Source organism: Chamaea fasciata, unplaced genomic scaffold, assembly GCF_029207755.1.
Source record: "Chamaea fasciata isolate MVZ Bird 193981 ecotype frontalis unplaced genomic scaffold, bChaFas1.0.hap1 SCAF_4, whole genome shotgun sequence".
Classification (NCBI taxonomy): domain Eukaryota; kingdom Metazoa; phylum Chordata; class Aves; order Passeriformes; family Sylviidae; genus Chamaea; species Chamaea fasciata.
The window spans coordinates 77,908,711-77,925,278 of NW_027094089.1; the positions used below are offsets into that span (position 1 = coordinate 77,908,711).

The 16,568-nt window shown below is 49.0% G+C and overlaps 1 protein-coding gene and 1 long non-coding RNA gene across 2 annotated transcripts in view; both read left to right on the plus strand.

Annotated features, from left to right (window-relative positions):
- The first annotated feature begins 6,393 nt into the window (after window positions 1-6,393).
- On the plus strand, window positions 6,394-7,480 carry LOC136289002 (uncharacterized). Its single transcript, XR_010720691.1, has 3 exons — window positions 6,394-6,720; window positions 6,899-6,969; window positions 7,095-7,480. It is a non-coding gene; the product is annotated as an uncharacterized lncRNA (long non-coding RNA).
- Window positions 7,481-9,280: 1,800 nt separating this feature from the next.
- Window positions 9,281-16,568, plus strand: part of SH3BGRL (SH3 domain binding glutamate rich protein like) — a 30,008-nt gene continuing 22,720 nt past the window's right edge. The window contains exon 1 of the mRNA XM_066182171.1: window positions 9,281-9,483. Within this exon, the coding sequence (XP_066038268.1) occupies window positions 9,439-9,483 (45 nt within the window). The 5' untranslated portion in view covers window positions 9,281-9,438. The remainder of the gene's footprint in view (window positions 9,484-16,568) is intronic.

The following is a 16,568-nucleotide window of genomic DNA, read 5'->3' on the forward strand; positions in this document are numbered from 1 at the left end:
AAAATGTAAAGGAACTGAACAAAATCAAAACCCAGACCCGGAAATAACCCAAGGAGGGCAGGAAAGGACCTCCCCCCCCCCCCCCGGCCCCAGGGACCACGCAGTCTGAAAACACCCCGAAGCAGGACCCTTTGAGTGAGTCTCCCAATTAAAGCTTAACAGCCTCGAGGTTTATTAAAACCTCTGCAAAAAAGAAAAAAGTGCTTGCTTTCTGAGAAGCAGCAGCACTTACCACTTCTCTGGTCAGGAACTGGAAAACAGGTTGTGCCGGGACTTTCCGCCTGAAGAGGACTCCCCTGGGCGCTGGGAAGCTGTCCTCTTCGCCCTTCAGGAGTGCACCCTTCTCACGAAGGGCTGCTTCCACTGATGGTGTGTGGCGCACCGATCTTCCTCAGTAAAATCCACAAGGGACAGGAATCTCCTTGCAGGGTCCGACTGGCTATGGGCCAAGCCATGTCGGCCACCACACTGCCGCTCCTGTCAGCTGCTCACTGGATGCCCCACGTGGGGCACCACTCTGATGCGGTGCCCCGTGTCGCTCGGCTCCGGCCAGCCCTTGCACCACGGCAACACCGGGGATCTTGTCACCAGGAGCAGGGATATGGCGAAGGCAGGAAGCACAAAGGAGGGACTCAACTGAGATGAAGCAACTGAGTTTATTGGACACTAGGTCCGCAACCCAGGGCTCTGCCTCAGGAGAGACCCAGAGCACCCGAGGGAGCCGGCCTATAAGGGGGGGTGTTACAGAGGGATGGGAACAACATGGGACCAATGAGAAACAGTCAGGGAGTGACTCAACATACAGGGATAACAACAAATCATAGGAAAAGGGGAGAGAGAAGACTGAATCCTGCCCAATCACTCGACGCCTCTCCTGGAACCTTCTGGATGCAGGGAGAGGCCCCCGAGTGATGGACAGGACCAGCTGGTTATGTAACATGATTGGCAACTAAAGGAGCTGGACAAGCAACTTGGAATGAACTAAGGGAAGTGAACAGGAGGGGGTACAAGGAATAAACCACAACAGAGGAACAAATATAAAACCAAAACCCGCACCACCACACCTTTCAGTGCTGCTCCCTGAACAACTGTTCCCCAGTTCTTGACAAATTCATGGTGACTTTTTGATTTGTCACTTTTTACATCATCTCCCTCTCCAAGGGCTGAGATGTCAATAGTTTATTATCTTCTTGCACTCTGCAGTTAAGCTGAGCAATTTTCCATCCAAGGGGCTACCCTTCTTCCCTTTCCTCCAGTCAATGTTGATCCATCAATGCCATGATTATTTTGTTAAAACACACCAGTTATTTAAGGATGGCTCTGACTGGCCTCCTGAATCATGGGAAGGGCATTTTCCAGCCTCAGTGTAACCGTGTAACCAAATTCAATCATGCCTCCTGCAAGTTCTCCTGCATTAATCAATATTTTAAATAGTGTTTCCAGTAGTTTTCTCCATCCCCTGAATTAAATGTGGCCTGAAACACATTTCAAGAGCTCTTGCTCTCTGAGTTCTCCATCACCATCAAGGTCTGTGCTTGAGTTGCCTCAGGAGGTTTGTCCTGTCTCCCTGCAGTTACTCTTTCATCCTTTCTGTATTTGTGGAGAGAAGTCTTTGTGGAAGAGAAATGGGAATTTATTGAAGGGTCTGTCAACATCTTCTGAACAATTTGCATGACCAACAGTTTGGATCCAAATGTGCAAGTGAAGCACAGATTTAAAATGCACAACTGATTTTTGCATTTTATTTGCTTTGTCTTCTTTTTCATCTTTACCTTTTCTCAAACACTTGTATTTAAAAGAAAAAAATCAATAAATCACAAACTGACCTAAATAATGACTAGTGAGAAGATGATTTCCCTCTAAAGAGACAGGATAAGCTGCTGTGAGAGGTTGTTATACTGCAAGTATAAATGCCTCTAACTATGTAGAAAATTACAGACCTGGCTGTAACCAGGAGAATAAGTTTATTCTGGAGTATCAGCTTGTAACATGTGACTTTTTGGATGTTTTTGCCCAAACTGGCTTTTTTTATTCAGTACAAAATCACCTAAAACTGAATTTATGAACCACCTCAAATCAAAGCAAGGAATCAGAAATTAATCTTCTTTTTATGTGCCACTGCTTCAAGGAGAAAATTCCATGCCGAAATTTGAATCTCTCTGTAAGGAGTCATTGACTCCAGAGGTAAAACCATTCAGTCTGCAAACAGAAACATGGGACTCCATCAAACCAAAAGTGACCAGCACAGGATGGTCAGTCTGGGCAGCCCACACTGAAATTACAGAGTGATGCTCAAATGCTGAGGAATGGTTTGAAAATTGGGAATGTCCTGCAGAGGAGGAGGGCCTGCCCCTGATATCATAGATCTGTAGTCCTTTAGGAATGTTTTCCTGGACCACCTTCTTGAACTGAAGTAGATCAGGACATTCCTGAATAAAGGCAGAACAGACCTAGGTTGCTCTTGGATGATTAACTTCTCACCTTCCTGGAACAGGCAGTCAGATACATGTTCCCTTCTCATTCCTTTGTGCTAAAATTCACGGGGGTTGGAACGTTGGGAAATTTCTTTCCACACATTCTGCTCTCAGCTTGGTTCATTTAACTGTGCAACAGCCCCACAATCATGAGTTCAGAGGAAGGGAAATTAGGATTCTGTGTGTGTCCTAGTCATGGCACAAATGACCAGTAATATTAATACAGATTTTTGTGGTAAAATACCACAAACACATTTTTGTGTTCTGTACCTGGTTTTTAAAGTGTTCTTCTGCCTTATTTTATATAACTTTTGGGACAAGTGGATTATTGATCTAGAGAAGAGGTTTGTGCTTGGTTAATTTTATAGTTTGTCCTGGGTGATTCTGTGGTTTGTCCTGGGTAAAAATTGATTTATGTGTCAAATTCAGTATTGATTGCAATAAAACATTTAGAGCTTATTAATTTGGGAAGATGAGAATGAGGAATTTAGGATTCTCATTGAGTCTGTTTATCTGTGTTTCAGTAGAACCTTTGGCTTAGCTACAGCTTCTTACCTGGTCCCTGATAGCAAAAGGGGCGACTACATGCTGCAGAATTTTATTAAACGCAAAACACAGGTAAGAGGATACAAGAATGACTTCCAAGGAGCTTTGGGCATCTATCCCAAAGCAGGAGCTCACACTGGAGTTGTCTGGACTCCCTTGATAGTCAACCAAAAAATGCTGGCACCTTTGGGAACTGGTGCACTCCATTCTAGGACAGATGTTGAATCAGGCATTCTAAACCAGAAAATGTACTTCCTCATCAAACACAATGGAGATGATTCACAGATTTGGTGCATTAAAACAAATGGAAATGTCTATTTCCACTTACAACACACTGGCATAGGTTTCCCAGAGAGGTTGTGGACTCTCCATCCCTGTTTCCAAGGTCAGGCTGGATGGAGCTTGGAGTACTCTGGGATAGTGGAAGGTGTCCCTGTCCATGGCAAGGGATGGAACTGGATGAGCTTGAAGGTCTCTTTCAACCCAAACCATCCTGAGATTCTATGAGATACCAGCTTTTCAGCCCAAATAACAGGAATCCTGTTAATGATGTTTTAGGACACTTTGCTCAACTGGGCCTTCAAGGGTGGCTGCCCTGAAAGGCAGAAGATAGAATCCTGAAATATTCCAACATCCTCATCTGGCCCTGGCTCCCTCTGACCTAGGACTGGGCTGGACAGAACACATTTTGTGCTCTGAACACTAAATCCTGCCTTTCTCAAGCCCATTCCTTGAGAAACCTGCAGTTCCCACTGGCTATGAGCTCTGGAAGGAAGGAAATGGGACTGCAAGTCATTATCAGCTGTCTGCCATCAGATGTTGGGGGTTTTACATTCTTGGAGACGGCCCCTTGCATTCACAGTCTTGGACTTTGCAGAGGCCTTGGGGTCTCCTAGGACTGAGCCAGCTTTGGTCAAAGGGTCTGCTCACAGACTTGCTCACTCCCAGATTCTCTGGGAATTTTCAAATGGCTTCTGGGAAGGCTTCTAATAAAATAATTTCAAAATCAGTGCTAAAGGTAGGATGGTTTGTGAAACTTTGCTGAGGTTTTTTGGTCACAGCCCTCTTGCTTGCTGAGTTTCCCTAGGAATGGATTGTAAAAGCTGGGAGCACCAGCCATGTCCTGAGGCTGTGTGTGGATGTGTGTGGAAGCAGTTTTATCCGCTCCAGGGGTGCAGGGAGGACCATCTGGCAATGGTTAGGTTGTTATTATTTGCTGTGTCCATTGATTCTCCCCCAACCAAATGTTTCGGCGTGAGACAGATCCTCAGGTGAGCTCATGAGTTCCTGTCTGGGAATTCCCCACCCTCCTCCTCCTCCTCCACAAACACAGGCAAAAAACTCACTGTGGTTTTCTGCCCCAATTTTGTCTTTTCTGCATGTTTTTGTTAGCCCTCCATGGCAGACTGGTATTCGAAATCATCTTTCAGGCCTCCTGCTCCTGCCAAGACTGAAAAATGACTTGTGGGTTTGAATTTTTTGTAAGTCGTGTGTCAAACTCTGTTTTTTACACAATTATCTTTATGTTTCACTTCATAGAATCACAGAATCCCAGGAAGGGGCCTTAAAGCTCATCTCATTCCACCCCCTGCCACAGCAGCAACACCTTCCACTATCCCAGGTTGCTCCAAGCCCCATCCAACCTGGCCTTGGGCACTTCCACGGTTGGGGCAGCCACAGCTTCTCTGGGTACCTGTGCCAGGGTCTCACAACCCTTACAGGGCACAATTTCTTCCTAGCACCCAATCTAGATCTACTCTTCGTCAGTGAGAAGCTGTTGCTCCTTGGATGTATCTGTAGTCCTGCAGCTGTAGTATTCCCTTCCATGAACTTCCTTTGGGTACTCCAGGGTAACTCAGTGCCCTTCAGGAGCAGGTACAGGACTTGCCAGAGCCCAGGCTGGCTGCTGGCTCAGGGCTAGGAGGATGGATGGCTGGTCTGGAGCACGTGGAAAAGCAGGGATTAAACGGTAAATGAGGAGTTGTGTGTGGTCAGCCCCACTCTGGGTGGGAGATTGTCTTCAAAACAGGGAAGCGGTGGAGTCACCATCCCTGAAAAGGTTCAAAACTGTGTAGATGTGACACTTGGGGAAATGGGTTAGAGGTGGCCTTGGCAGTGCTGCATGAACGGTTGGATCCATAGTCTGGGAAGGCTTTTCCGACTTAAATAATCCCATGGGTCTTTGAAAGCACTGCTGGCCCCCACCCCCCCAAGGCACCAACGTGGACGTCCCCAGGCCTCCAATATGTCACAGAGCCCCAGGCAACTCCCTCCTCCTCTCCTCCTCTTCCTCCTCCTCCTCCCTTTCTTCCTCCACCTCTTCCTCCTCCACCTCTTCCTCCTGCTCCTCCTCGCGGGCCGCGGGGAGCGGGCCGGGCCCTGCCCGCGGTCCCGCCGAGCGCCAGCAGAGGGCGCGCCCCGGCAGCCAGCGCGGGGCCGGGCCTGGGGGGCTGAGCTGGATCTGGGAGGGCTGAGCTGGGCCTGGGGGGCTGAGCTGGATCTGGGAGGGCTGAGCTGGATCTGGGAGGGCTGAGCTGGATCTGGGAGGGCTGAGCTGGGCCTGGGGGGCTGAGCTGGGCCTGGGGGGACTGAGCTGGATCTGGGAGGGCTGAGCTGGGCCTGGGGGGCTGAGCTGGATCTGGGAGGGCTGAGCTGGGCCTGGGGGGCTGAGCTGGATCTGGGAGGGCTGAGCTGGGCCTGGGGGGCTGAGCTGGGCCTGGGGGGCTGAGCTGGATCTGGGAGGGCTGAGCTGGGCCTGGGGGGCTGAGCTGGGCCTGGGGGGACTGAGCTGGATCTGGGAGGGCTGAGCTGGGCCTGGGGGGCTGAGCTGGATCTGGGAGGGCTGAGCTGGATCTAGGAGGGCTGAGCTGGGCCTGGGGGGACTGAGCTGGATCTGGGAGGGCTGAGCTGGGCCTGGGGGGCTGAGCTGGATCTGGGAGGGCTGAGCTGGGCCTGGGGGGCTGAGCTGGATCTGGGAGGGCTGAGCTGGGCCTGGGGGGCTGAGCTGGGCCTGGGGGGCTGAGCTGGATCTAGGAGGGCTGAGCTGGGCCTGGGGGGCTGAGCTGGATCTGGGAGGGCTGAGCTGGGCCTGGGGGGCTGAGCTGGGCCTGGGGGGCTGAGCTGGATCTGGGAGGGCTGAGCTGGGCCTGGGGGGCTGAGCTGGATCTGGGAGGGCTGAGCTGGGCCTGGGGGGCTGAGCTGGATCTGGGAGGGCTGAGCTGGATCTGGGAGGGCTGAGCTGGGCCTGGGGGGACTGAGCTGGATCTGGGAGGGCTGAGCTGGATCTGGGAGGGCTGAGCTGGGCCTGGGGGGACTGAGCTGGATCTGGGAGGGCTGAGCTGGGCCTGGGGGGGGCTGAGCTGGATCTGGGAGGTCTGAGCCGGGCCTGGGGGGACTGAGCCGGGTCTGTGAGTGCTGTGCTGTAATGTCACTCACTGGTTCCACTGCCCAGGTGGAAAATAGCACTCAGAGTTCCTGCTCTCTGTGCCCTGTGACCCCCTCCGCCGTGCGCCTGCCTCAGTTACTCGTAAATCAAGGAAACCAAGGAAACCCGGCCTTGCTGAGTTTCCACATGAGGAAGATCTCTGGGACTTCCCCACCTGCTCCCACGAAGTCTTTGGAGTGGGGAGCCGTTTCCACCTCCTGCAGCATGGGATGCAGCAGGACACGGGCAAAGCCAGGAGACAGGCTCTGAGTCACGGTTTGTGCTTTGGCTCCAGTTACAGCTAGGCTGGGACTGGGAATGAAGGATGGAATTTTGATTTCCTGTGGAGAGCGCACGTCTCGTGCAGCCCATCGAGAATGCTGCTCCTCTCCCCTTTAATTTTTTTTTTCTTTTTTTTTTCCCTTGCCCATCACACCTTCTCAATTTCACACAGATCCAAACCATCTCCTCTGGCACAACCACGATCCGAGAGCGGACCCTGGCACAGCCTCATGTTACTCACAGGTGGATTCTGGATTAATTTCTCTCCATGATTACAAAGCAGCTGTGGGGCGTGTGGGAGCATGTTCTTCCTGACCTTTTGAACAAGAGGGAATTTGCAGTCGGTACTGCAATATCTTTCATTGTAGGATTCTCCTGCGGTTCCTTTTTTAAAAGAGCTGAATTTGCCAGCACTCAGAAGGCTCCATCCTTGCCTGTGCTCTAAGGAAAAAGTGAGGGGATCTTTGCCATCACTGGCAGTGTTTACTGTGAAATCCCGGGATGACTCTGGGATGGCCAATCCCTTGGGCTTCCCTTTTGGGAGCAGCTAAAATTTGGTCATTTTGCTTTAGGTTTTTGGTCCACAATGAGAAGGGTATTTTGTAGCTTCCCAAGTGTTTAACAGTGAAAACAAAAACAACACTGTGAATTTTACAGGAGTAGCATGGGAATAGAAAACATCACAATTTCCCACCAATAAAGTAGAAAATTTACTTTTATGAGTCATGAAAACCAAGTTGTGTCAACAATATCTGATTCGTGTATTGCTCTTAACTTAATAAATCTCATTTCATGAAGATAAAATGCCTCCTAGAGTGCACTTGTGAGAGTAATGATGATAGCAGTGTCTTTAGGAGGTAGGAGGACAAGGTGCAGCTCACTCCAGGTGAATCTCACCTCTAAGGAGCCGATTCAAAGTCTCCAAGGAGAGGGAATATGACAGGAGAGCTCACAAAGTTCAAGTGACCCTCCCTCTCCCACATTCCACCTGCATTTTCTTCTCCTTTCTGACAAGCTGTGGTTTCTCCCTCCTGCGTTCCTCGCCATGAATCAGGTTACACACTGGAGCCAACAGGAATTCCCAGGGTGTTTCTGAAGCAGCTGGAATGGGGCTGCACGAACACAACTGAAGAAACATTCCTTGGAGAATTTTAATCTCCTGGACTTAACTCAGTTTGTTTTAAACAGATTAGAAAGTATACCATTTATTTTAATAAATTTTTCAATTCCTCGAACCAGGGAATTTTTATGGCATACCATCATCCTCAATAAATTCTGGTTTACTGCTTTTTCAAACATACTTAAAACTCATGACTGCTTCAAAGATTCAGATAAATATCATAAGTAATATCAAATTGAGGCATGTCCTCTTCAAAACAGTTTTCTTTCCATTACTATTGGCAAATTAATAAAAGAAATATAGATTACTTAATTAAATTCTTTTAAATTCAATGGGTTTTTAAAAAGATAATATTTTATTGTTAGAAAAACTAATAATTTGAAACAGGAAAGCTTGTTTGGAAACCTCATTTCAGAAATACCTCCTTGTTTTTCGCCAAGAGCAGAACAAACATCTCGCTTTCATCTCAGCTTGTAGGTGTAAAATTGTAGCTTCCTGTGCTTACAACTGTACATATCCCCCATTTGTTGTGAACCTGCTATCAGGATAGATAATAAAATATATATGAGGTAATAGCTGGAGTACCAGAGGCAAGTGGGAGACAGGTGCTGGATATAAATTTCCTTCAATAACACGTCACCATGACTGTAACAATTAAAAATGTGGGTGATTTGATACTTTGTGTGTGTGTGTGTGTGCGCGTGTAAGATACTTTACAATAACCACAGGAACGCGAAGAACTCCACTGGATGCCACCTGTCCTTTGGCAGGGGCTGGCACATCACTTGGGCAGCACCTTCCACGCTGGAATAGATTTTAAAAGGAAATCCTTAATTCTAAACACCGTTACCCAGAAACAGCCACCCACCCCCGACGTCTTGTTGCCTGAGGTCGAGGTGAGCGGCCAAGGCGCGGGGCTGGCGGTGCTGCCGCTGCCCTCGCACCGCGGCCGGGGCAGGGCCGTGGCGGCTGGAGGGCAGCCGGGAACGACGGAGCCCAGCACGGGGCCATGGGTCCCGGAGAGCCGGCCGTGAGGGGACTCGGCCATGAGGGGAGCCGGCCGTCAGGGGACCGGCCCTGAGTGGACGTGGTGCTGAGGGGAGCCGGCACTGAGGGGAAACCGGCCGCTGCCATGGCGACCCCTCACGCCCCCTCCCTCCCTCCCTCTGTCTCCCGCCCCGGTGTCGCCCGGTTCCCCTCGCCGCTCTCACCGCCGCCCTGAAGCGGCCACCCCGCCCGAGCCCCAGCGTCCCCTCGGCGCGGCCCTGCCGCCATGGCTCCCCCGCCCCTTCCCCTGCACGTCTCGCGCAGCTCGTCACAACGCTCCTCCTCTCCCCTTTCTTTCTTCTTCTTCTCCCCCCCCCTTTTTTTTTTCCCTTTCCTTTTTTACTGTTTATTTATTTAATTAATTTTCTTTAAAAAACCACCATTTTCCGCCCTTCCGGGCTCGGGCGGCGGTAGCTGCGGAGCGAGGCGGGGCGAGCGCTCCCGCCGCCTCCCCGCGCCCGCCCTCCCGCCTCAGCCCCAGCCCGCGCCCGAGCCGCCCTCACACACCCACCGCCCGCCCGGCTCCGCATCGCGCCGCTCCCAGCATGGTCATCAAGGTCTACATCGCCTCTTCCTCCGGCTCCACGGCGGTAAGCGGCGCCCGGGGGAAACTTGTGCCGGGCGGGGGACGCGGGGGACGGCCGGGCAGCGTGGGGAGAGGCCGGGGCAGACGCGGTCCCCTCACGGCGCCCGGCGCGGTGCGGGCGGTGCTGCGGCTGCCGCCGACGGAAAGCGGCATTTTCTCGGCGATCCCGCACCCCTCGCCCCGTGCTGGGAAGGCAGAGCCGCCACTATTTTTTTTTCCTTTTTCTGTTGTTGTTGAAGTTAAATTCTAGATGTGTTGTCCGTCATTGGGTTTTGATGAGTTTATTCCTCGTTGACTGTGGCAGGCGCGTGTGGCCGCTGTCCCAGTAGCCGCTGGTTCTGGTCCTGTTGGGAATACTGGATTTCGCTTTTCGTAGCCCCAGTGCGTTGTAGGCAGAGCTCGGACTGTGTTTTTCAAAGGGGAAATAAGGAGATACAGAAATAGCGGGATTTGTGCCTTGGTTCAGGTGTAGCTCTGTGTCCTCAGGATCATCTGGTTTCTGTTTGATCCATGTGGGAGATGCTTCGAGGGTGAAATCCGGGGGATTTGGTAGCACTTCGTATGGATGAGCTGGAGAACTGCAAAATGCCAAGTACTCAGAAAATGCCAGCTATTGCAGTTAATGATCAGTGACTTTTACTGCGAGGAGATAAAGAGTATGAGCTGTGGCTGTATGATGACCTTTTCCTGTCACTGTTCGTGCTTCAGGTCCCCAGACTTTGGGAGGACAGTGATGTACAGAAGATAAAAACAAGCCCTCACTGCATTTTCCTTCTTTGCTTGAGTGCAGCCACTGGTCTGTGGGCTTCAGCAGATCAAATACCAGTTGGTAAGCTTGGGGTGATGGGCTGCAGATGGCACAGCAGCCTGTGCCTCAGGTGTCCCTGCTGTCCCTCCCTTCCCGGGTCATTTTTGTTAAACTTGATGCCAGCGTTGACAGTGCTGGTGATGAAAAGCAGAGGATTATTTTATCTGGGGAGGGTCTTGAAATCCTGAGTACTTCATTCATAAAAGGGATCCAGAGGGATTTTGGCTACGTTCGTGCAGAACGATCATCTGGAAGGAAAGCAGCAGATTGGAAAAGTAATCCTTTCTTTCTATTGCAGCTGTTAATAGGTTTCAAGTTGACTGCTTCAGTTGCTATAGATTTTTATCAGCGCCCTCTTCATGGCACCTATTGATTTCTGTCTGTCTGGTGATACTGAGCTCCAGGGGTGCAAGCACATATCACAATCCCAACTGTGTTTCTTCTGGTTTTAAATTAAGTTTTTAATTATTAGCTTAGTGCTTTCTACAGTGTCACCTGGTCCTTGTGTGGGCTGTACACATTATAAAGCTCCAGTCTGACTAACTGCTGCCTTTTAGGCTCCTTTATGCGTCCCTGCCTGTGGAATTTGAATGTGGTGTTGGTGTAGTCTGTTTTTTGGGGAATTCGAGCGTAATGTGCACATAATTGCCAGTTTTATGACGTGCACATTTATATATATACACACACACATACACTCATGCCTGTGTCTAAAGCTGGAGCAGCTCAAGGGATCTTGTGGTAATGAGCAAGACTTGCACATTCTTAGATTCCTGTGTGCACCGAGGGTGTTTCTGTTGGCAGGACCAGCCCAGCACCTCACTGGGTGATGTTTTTTTTCCAGTGTAAGAATTTTAAACGGTGTTTCAATCTAAAGGAAGACGGAGAGGCACCTCTTTGGAGGGAATGGGAATGAGTTGTTTCGGTGGCTCTTAGAACCGCTGGTGAGCCAGGCTTTGCTTGGAGGACCAGAGAAGCCTTTCTGGGTGCTGAATTTGAAATAACCCACTCCAAGAATGGAAAATCCACATCAGAGAAGATTGCTGCAGAGAGATGGAATGGAGACAAGGCTGTTTGCAGCAAAATGACTGAACTGGGTAACACCAGCCTGGGTAGGGCTTTCACTCCTGCTAAGTCATCTTTGTGTTGTAGTGACACCCAGCACTGTGTTATTTTGGGTTTTAAAAGGCTAATTTGCCTGACTAGACGCAAACCAGAAATAAGTATCAAATCTCCTCCTTCCTGCCCCATTTCTGGAAGCCGAAGAAGCTTTTGTGAGACTGGAAAGTGTCTTCCACTGAAGGGAAAAGGGTTGAGATTGCTTCACACCTCATGCCCTGGGGCTGTGAGTCTTGGAAGGTGCCCAAATTTTGTGGTCTATTATTGGCAGACTCCTGCTTTGTTATATGTTATAATTTGCCACATCACAGTGTATAAAATGTTTCCCCAAGGCACTTTTCTCTGTAATGTTTATATTCAGTATGATGTATCCGTGAGGAAAAAACACTGTGTGAAGCTCATGTCTAAGCAAAGGCATTTTATGAATGTGTTTCAAGGGATTTCTGGAAAGCGTGATGATTGACATCTTGTGTGGCCTCCTATTTGAATTTCATTCCATAATGTGATAGTTCCAGCACCAGTTTCCTGCTGTGTTTGAAAGCCTTGCTTGGGAAGTGGCCCCTTGTCTTTAATCTTCCTCACCATGGATGCTCTGCTGGCGAGTTTGGGCTGGGCAGGGATGCACAGGGATTGTAATTACGTGGATGAAGTGGGGACACCCACATGGGAATGTGCATGTGGAGCTGCTGTGCAGGAGCCTTCCTGCGTAGCAGGCAGTCGAAGTGAGCAGTGTTCCTCAGCCTGGGACAGTGGTGGAGGCTACGGACAGAAATGAGACACAAATGCCGCATTCGGAAGTGTGGGAGTGTTGCAGGAACAGGGACTGTGCTGGCTGTGAGAGGGGTTTCACTGCAACCTCCCATTCAAATCCAGCAGGAGGTGAAACGAAGAGAGGCCTAAAACTCCTGCTCCTGGTAGAAAAGGATACAAGGAGGGAAGAAGTTGGATGACACATATCCAGTGTGTGATTTTCTCCACAGGATTTTGGTATTTTGTTGATCTTGGGGCAAGAGGTGCCCACAGCCAGAATCCCTTTCTTCCTGAAGGCAGCTGGATTGCCCATTTTATTGATCTTACGTGGAAGGGAACCAGCTGCTTAAATTCTTGGTCTTACGAGTGTGCATTTGTTGCCAACAACTGCACAGGTCTTGAGTACAGACTTTGAGAGAATTGAATTTGTTGATCCAACACCCCTCTGCAGTTCCAGGGGTATGGCTGAACCTGCAGGCTGTGGAAAAAGTGCCAGGACTGGATGTGCCAGCTGGTGGGCTGAGCTCTGCCCTGTGCCACTGCCAGTGCTGTGGAAACTGCCACATCAAATGTCTGGTGTCCAGATGCTCCTTGGAGCCAAATGCTTCATCTCTGTGATCTACATCCCACATTTCTATCTCTCCCAGCTCTGCCTTCCTCCCTTGTTTTCATGGCGGTGTGAGTGGTTTTCTTTCCTTGCCTCCTGCTGTGACAGCAGACAGGGCAGAAAGAAGAGATGATCTCCAGAGCTGGAGTCAAGAGTCCTGTACTGCACAGACCTGCTGCTGTTTAGGGATGATTTTAGAGAGGAAAGGAAATTTTAATTTATTTTTTGTTCACAAAGTTAAGGATGTGGTGGGATTCGTGTTTTTCTTGGGTTGTCTTCTTGCTTGGGAAAGGATCTAGGTCTTCTCCTCCCCACCTCCCAGGAAATGAAGAGGAAAGTGGCCCATGGTCTGGAGAGTGAACATTTGCTTGCAATTACTCTTCTCTTTTCCCAGTAAAGCACCAGAGAACTTGCTGGTGCTACTGGGACATAACCAGTGGCAAGTGCTTCCTGGAGCATTCCAGGGGAGAACAGCTCTGGACAAGAGCTGTTGGAAATGTTCAACAGCTGAGGGCTTTAGGAGGGCTGGCGAGGCTGCTTCTTCTTCTGAAGTTTGAATCTCAGGGAAGTAGTACATGGAGAGGTGGAGATTATATAAAAAAATTTACACTTTCCATTTAAATCCTTCCAGGGTCTTTTTTCTCCGATGGCCACAATAAATGCAAATAATGCCACTCTTACAGAGAACGAGCGTAGTCTGCGTGCTTTATTTTTGTGTTGTTTGGCTGCTGTGAGGTTTCATGGAATCAGAGAGTCGTTCAGGTTGAAAAAGGCCTCAGATCTCATCGGCGTTGCCGTGGTGGTGCCGGGCCGTGGCAGGAGGTGGCTCTGAGGGGAAGTGCAGCCAGAGCAGGGTGGCTCTGTGCATGCAGCCCTTATCGGTGTGAATCACAAGTGTCCCTTGTTCTGCTGCCGCGTTGGAGGCTCCCGGCTGCTGTCCCAGCCCGGATGTCTGTGGTGGCCGCGTTTGTCGCTGCGGAAGCCCCGAGCGGCGGCGGCAGACGAGGAGCAGCTCCTGAACTTCCTTGGGCTGCCTGGCAGGGCAGTTTGTGTGGGAACAAAACCCTGATAAAAACCTTTGGTAAACAGTCTTGCACTGTGATGCAAGTTTAGGTAAACGCACGTATTATGGGGAAATAAGCTGCATCTGTAGTGAAAAAACCATCTCATGGTATGTGTGTGTGTGTATGTTTTTGGGATACTCAGCTCATGCAATTTATATCACAAGGGGGAAAACTGACTTGTTAAGCTAGGTATTGATTTTTAAACCCCTCTTTTGTGGAAACATAATACATGTGAAGGACTCTTTTGCATACCCAGTGTTCACCAAACAGAATTTCTCTCAGTAAAATGGTTGGAGTTGTTCTGAGTTGGAGCTTTTGGGATGGAAAGACAAAATCCGTAATGTGGCTCAAGCTCGGATGTGTTCCATCCACCTCCTGGGCTGTTTTTTGTAAAGTCATTGTTCCAAACTTGAGATAAACTTTTCTTAAAATATTGCATTCAAATTTTTAATGGAGCCAGAGATTAAATTGGCTGCAGTTGTTGCAATAGTTTTAATATATCAAAATAAAAAACATTCTACTGTGCTTAACTAAAACCAGTTTCTGACAGCAGCAGAAAGATGGAAAACTCTATTCCACAGTCAAAACCAGGAAAGGCTTTTTGCTGAGAATTTTTCTAGGTTGTATATGCAGATAGGACAGTGTTTATTCTGAGGTGGTGCATCAGGATTATGTCTCTGCTTGGGGAGAAGAGGCAGATTTTGGGGAGAGGCTGGGTGCTGTCAGCTTGTGCTGGCTCTCCCTTGAACCCTGGACTGCAGCACGTTCTAAGACAGGATCCACACAGTGTTATGACAGGGCTAAGCACTTGTGCATTTTAAATAAATATTTATAGAGTTCAGCACAGAACTTTTGATGTCCTGGGGCATTAAAGTTACACTCACAAAATTCCTCTAGAAGTCAGTGAATTGGCATCTGCATTAACGAGCAGTGGGTGCCAAGACTTGAGTCTCTGCAAGGTTACTCTAACTCCTTCCAGGAAAGGAGGAACTGGGGAGAGGGGAGACAAAGGAAACGACACCAACACTGACAGAATTCAGCTGTTCATGGTCAAAACAGAGTTGAAATACTCCCCTCTAGGACAAAGACAGGAGCTAAGGATGCATTGTTGCTGTAGCCAAAGGGAGGTGAGCTCTGCCTGTTCTTGTGCTCCCCAGCCTTGGAAGCACCAGTCTCGGAAGCACCAGTCTCAGTTTCTGGCACTGATTGGAGAGATGGAAATCTGAACCAAATCCACACTTTATATCAATATTCTGCTGTTCAGGAATGCCTTCTCAAACGTGAGAGGTCCGTGTGAATACTGCTTGTTTAATCCTGGCTGTACACGGGAGACTTTCAGTTTATGATTAAATTTAAATGCTTTTGTTGGTCAGATATTTAATAGAGCCCGAACAAGCTTTAGTTGTATTGCTTGTCTACTGTTTCGTCTCAGAAAAAAAGCTTCTATCCAGGAGCACATCCTTCCTGGGACAGCACCTGCAGCTCAATATTAAGGCCATTTTCCAACACTGAAAAGGCAGCAGAGTGAGACTGAGCGTTAAAGCACCAGAAAAAAGTGTGAAGGGTCAGCATCCAACTGGCCTCACTGAGGTTTGTGCTCTCAGGATACAGCTGAAGTTGTTTTCACATCCTGACTTACAGCTCCTTCCTGGACTTGGTTTCCCCTGTGAGACGTGGATGTGGTGATTTATTTCTTTAATTAATGATGTGAAGTTCAGTTTTTGTGGGGCTGTTTCCCGCATGGATCAGCCTCTCTAGAAATGCTACAGGCACTCGAGTGTAAAATTTTAACTATTCCCTGTTTGATTGCTGGAGCGTTGGGGTGAAGGGAGGAGCCAAAGGCAGCTATGGTTTGAAAAGGGATCTCAGGGAAATCTGGGAGCTGCAAGCCGTCTTCCGGTGCTGCACAAATGGATGTTATTCTTCACTGGGCTCTTTCCTGGGGAATGGTGGACAGAGACAGAGCAGGGAGGAGAGTCAGGGCAGTGCCAGAGGAGAAAACTGTGCCTAACACCTGAGCTTCCTGGAGCTTAGGAGAGAGGGCGATCCATAAATATTGAACCCCTGGATTTCAGGAAAGCTTTGGACAAGTGTTAGCCAGGTTAAAAATAATTTTTTCCAGAAGGAAACTAAGCTGCTGTGGGATAAGAGACAAGGATTATATATTTTCTGTTTGGCTAATTGTGTAATTGACTGCACATCAGTTACGGAAAGCAGATAACAATCAAGATTTGGAAATACACAGGCAGCTTTTACAATCTGCAGAAATTACCAGGAGATTCCCACAGAGATCTGTGCTGGACTCTAAGCAAACAGTGCAAGAACAGCCTGCTGTTGCTGTCCCAGTTGGAAAACTGGGAAGAAACAGTAGTTGTCCTGTGCAAGAACAAGGTTTAAACTCTGCTAAAATACTTTTTAGCAGAGAGGTCTTGGACCCATACTAGGTAATTCTACTGAAATACCATATTCATGGCCATGAAAAGCAAACAGGATGCCAGGAATGTTTAGGATGGGAAAGGGCAAATGAAAATAAAAGCCCACTGGATAAATGTATGGTGAGTGCATCTTCAGCAGACTGGAATCATTGTCTTTAAATGATACAAGAAAGTGAGAAAAGGGAAGAACATAGGGTGAGGTGATCACTGTAGAAGGAACAACCAAATAAGGCACAATTTGTGGATAATAAGGTGGAAGTTGTGGCTGCCCCATCCCTGGAAGTATCCAAGGCCAGGCTGGATGGGGCT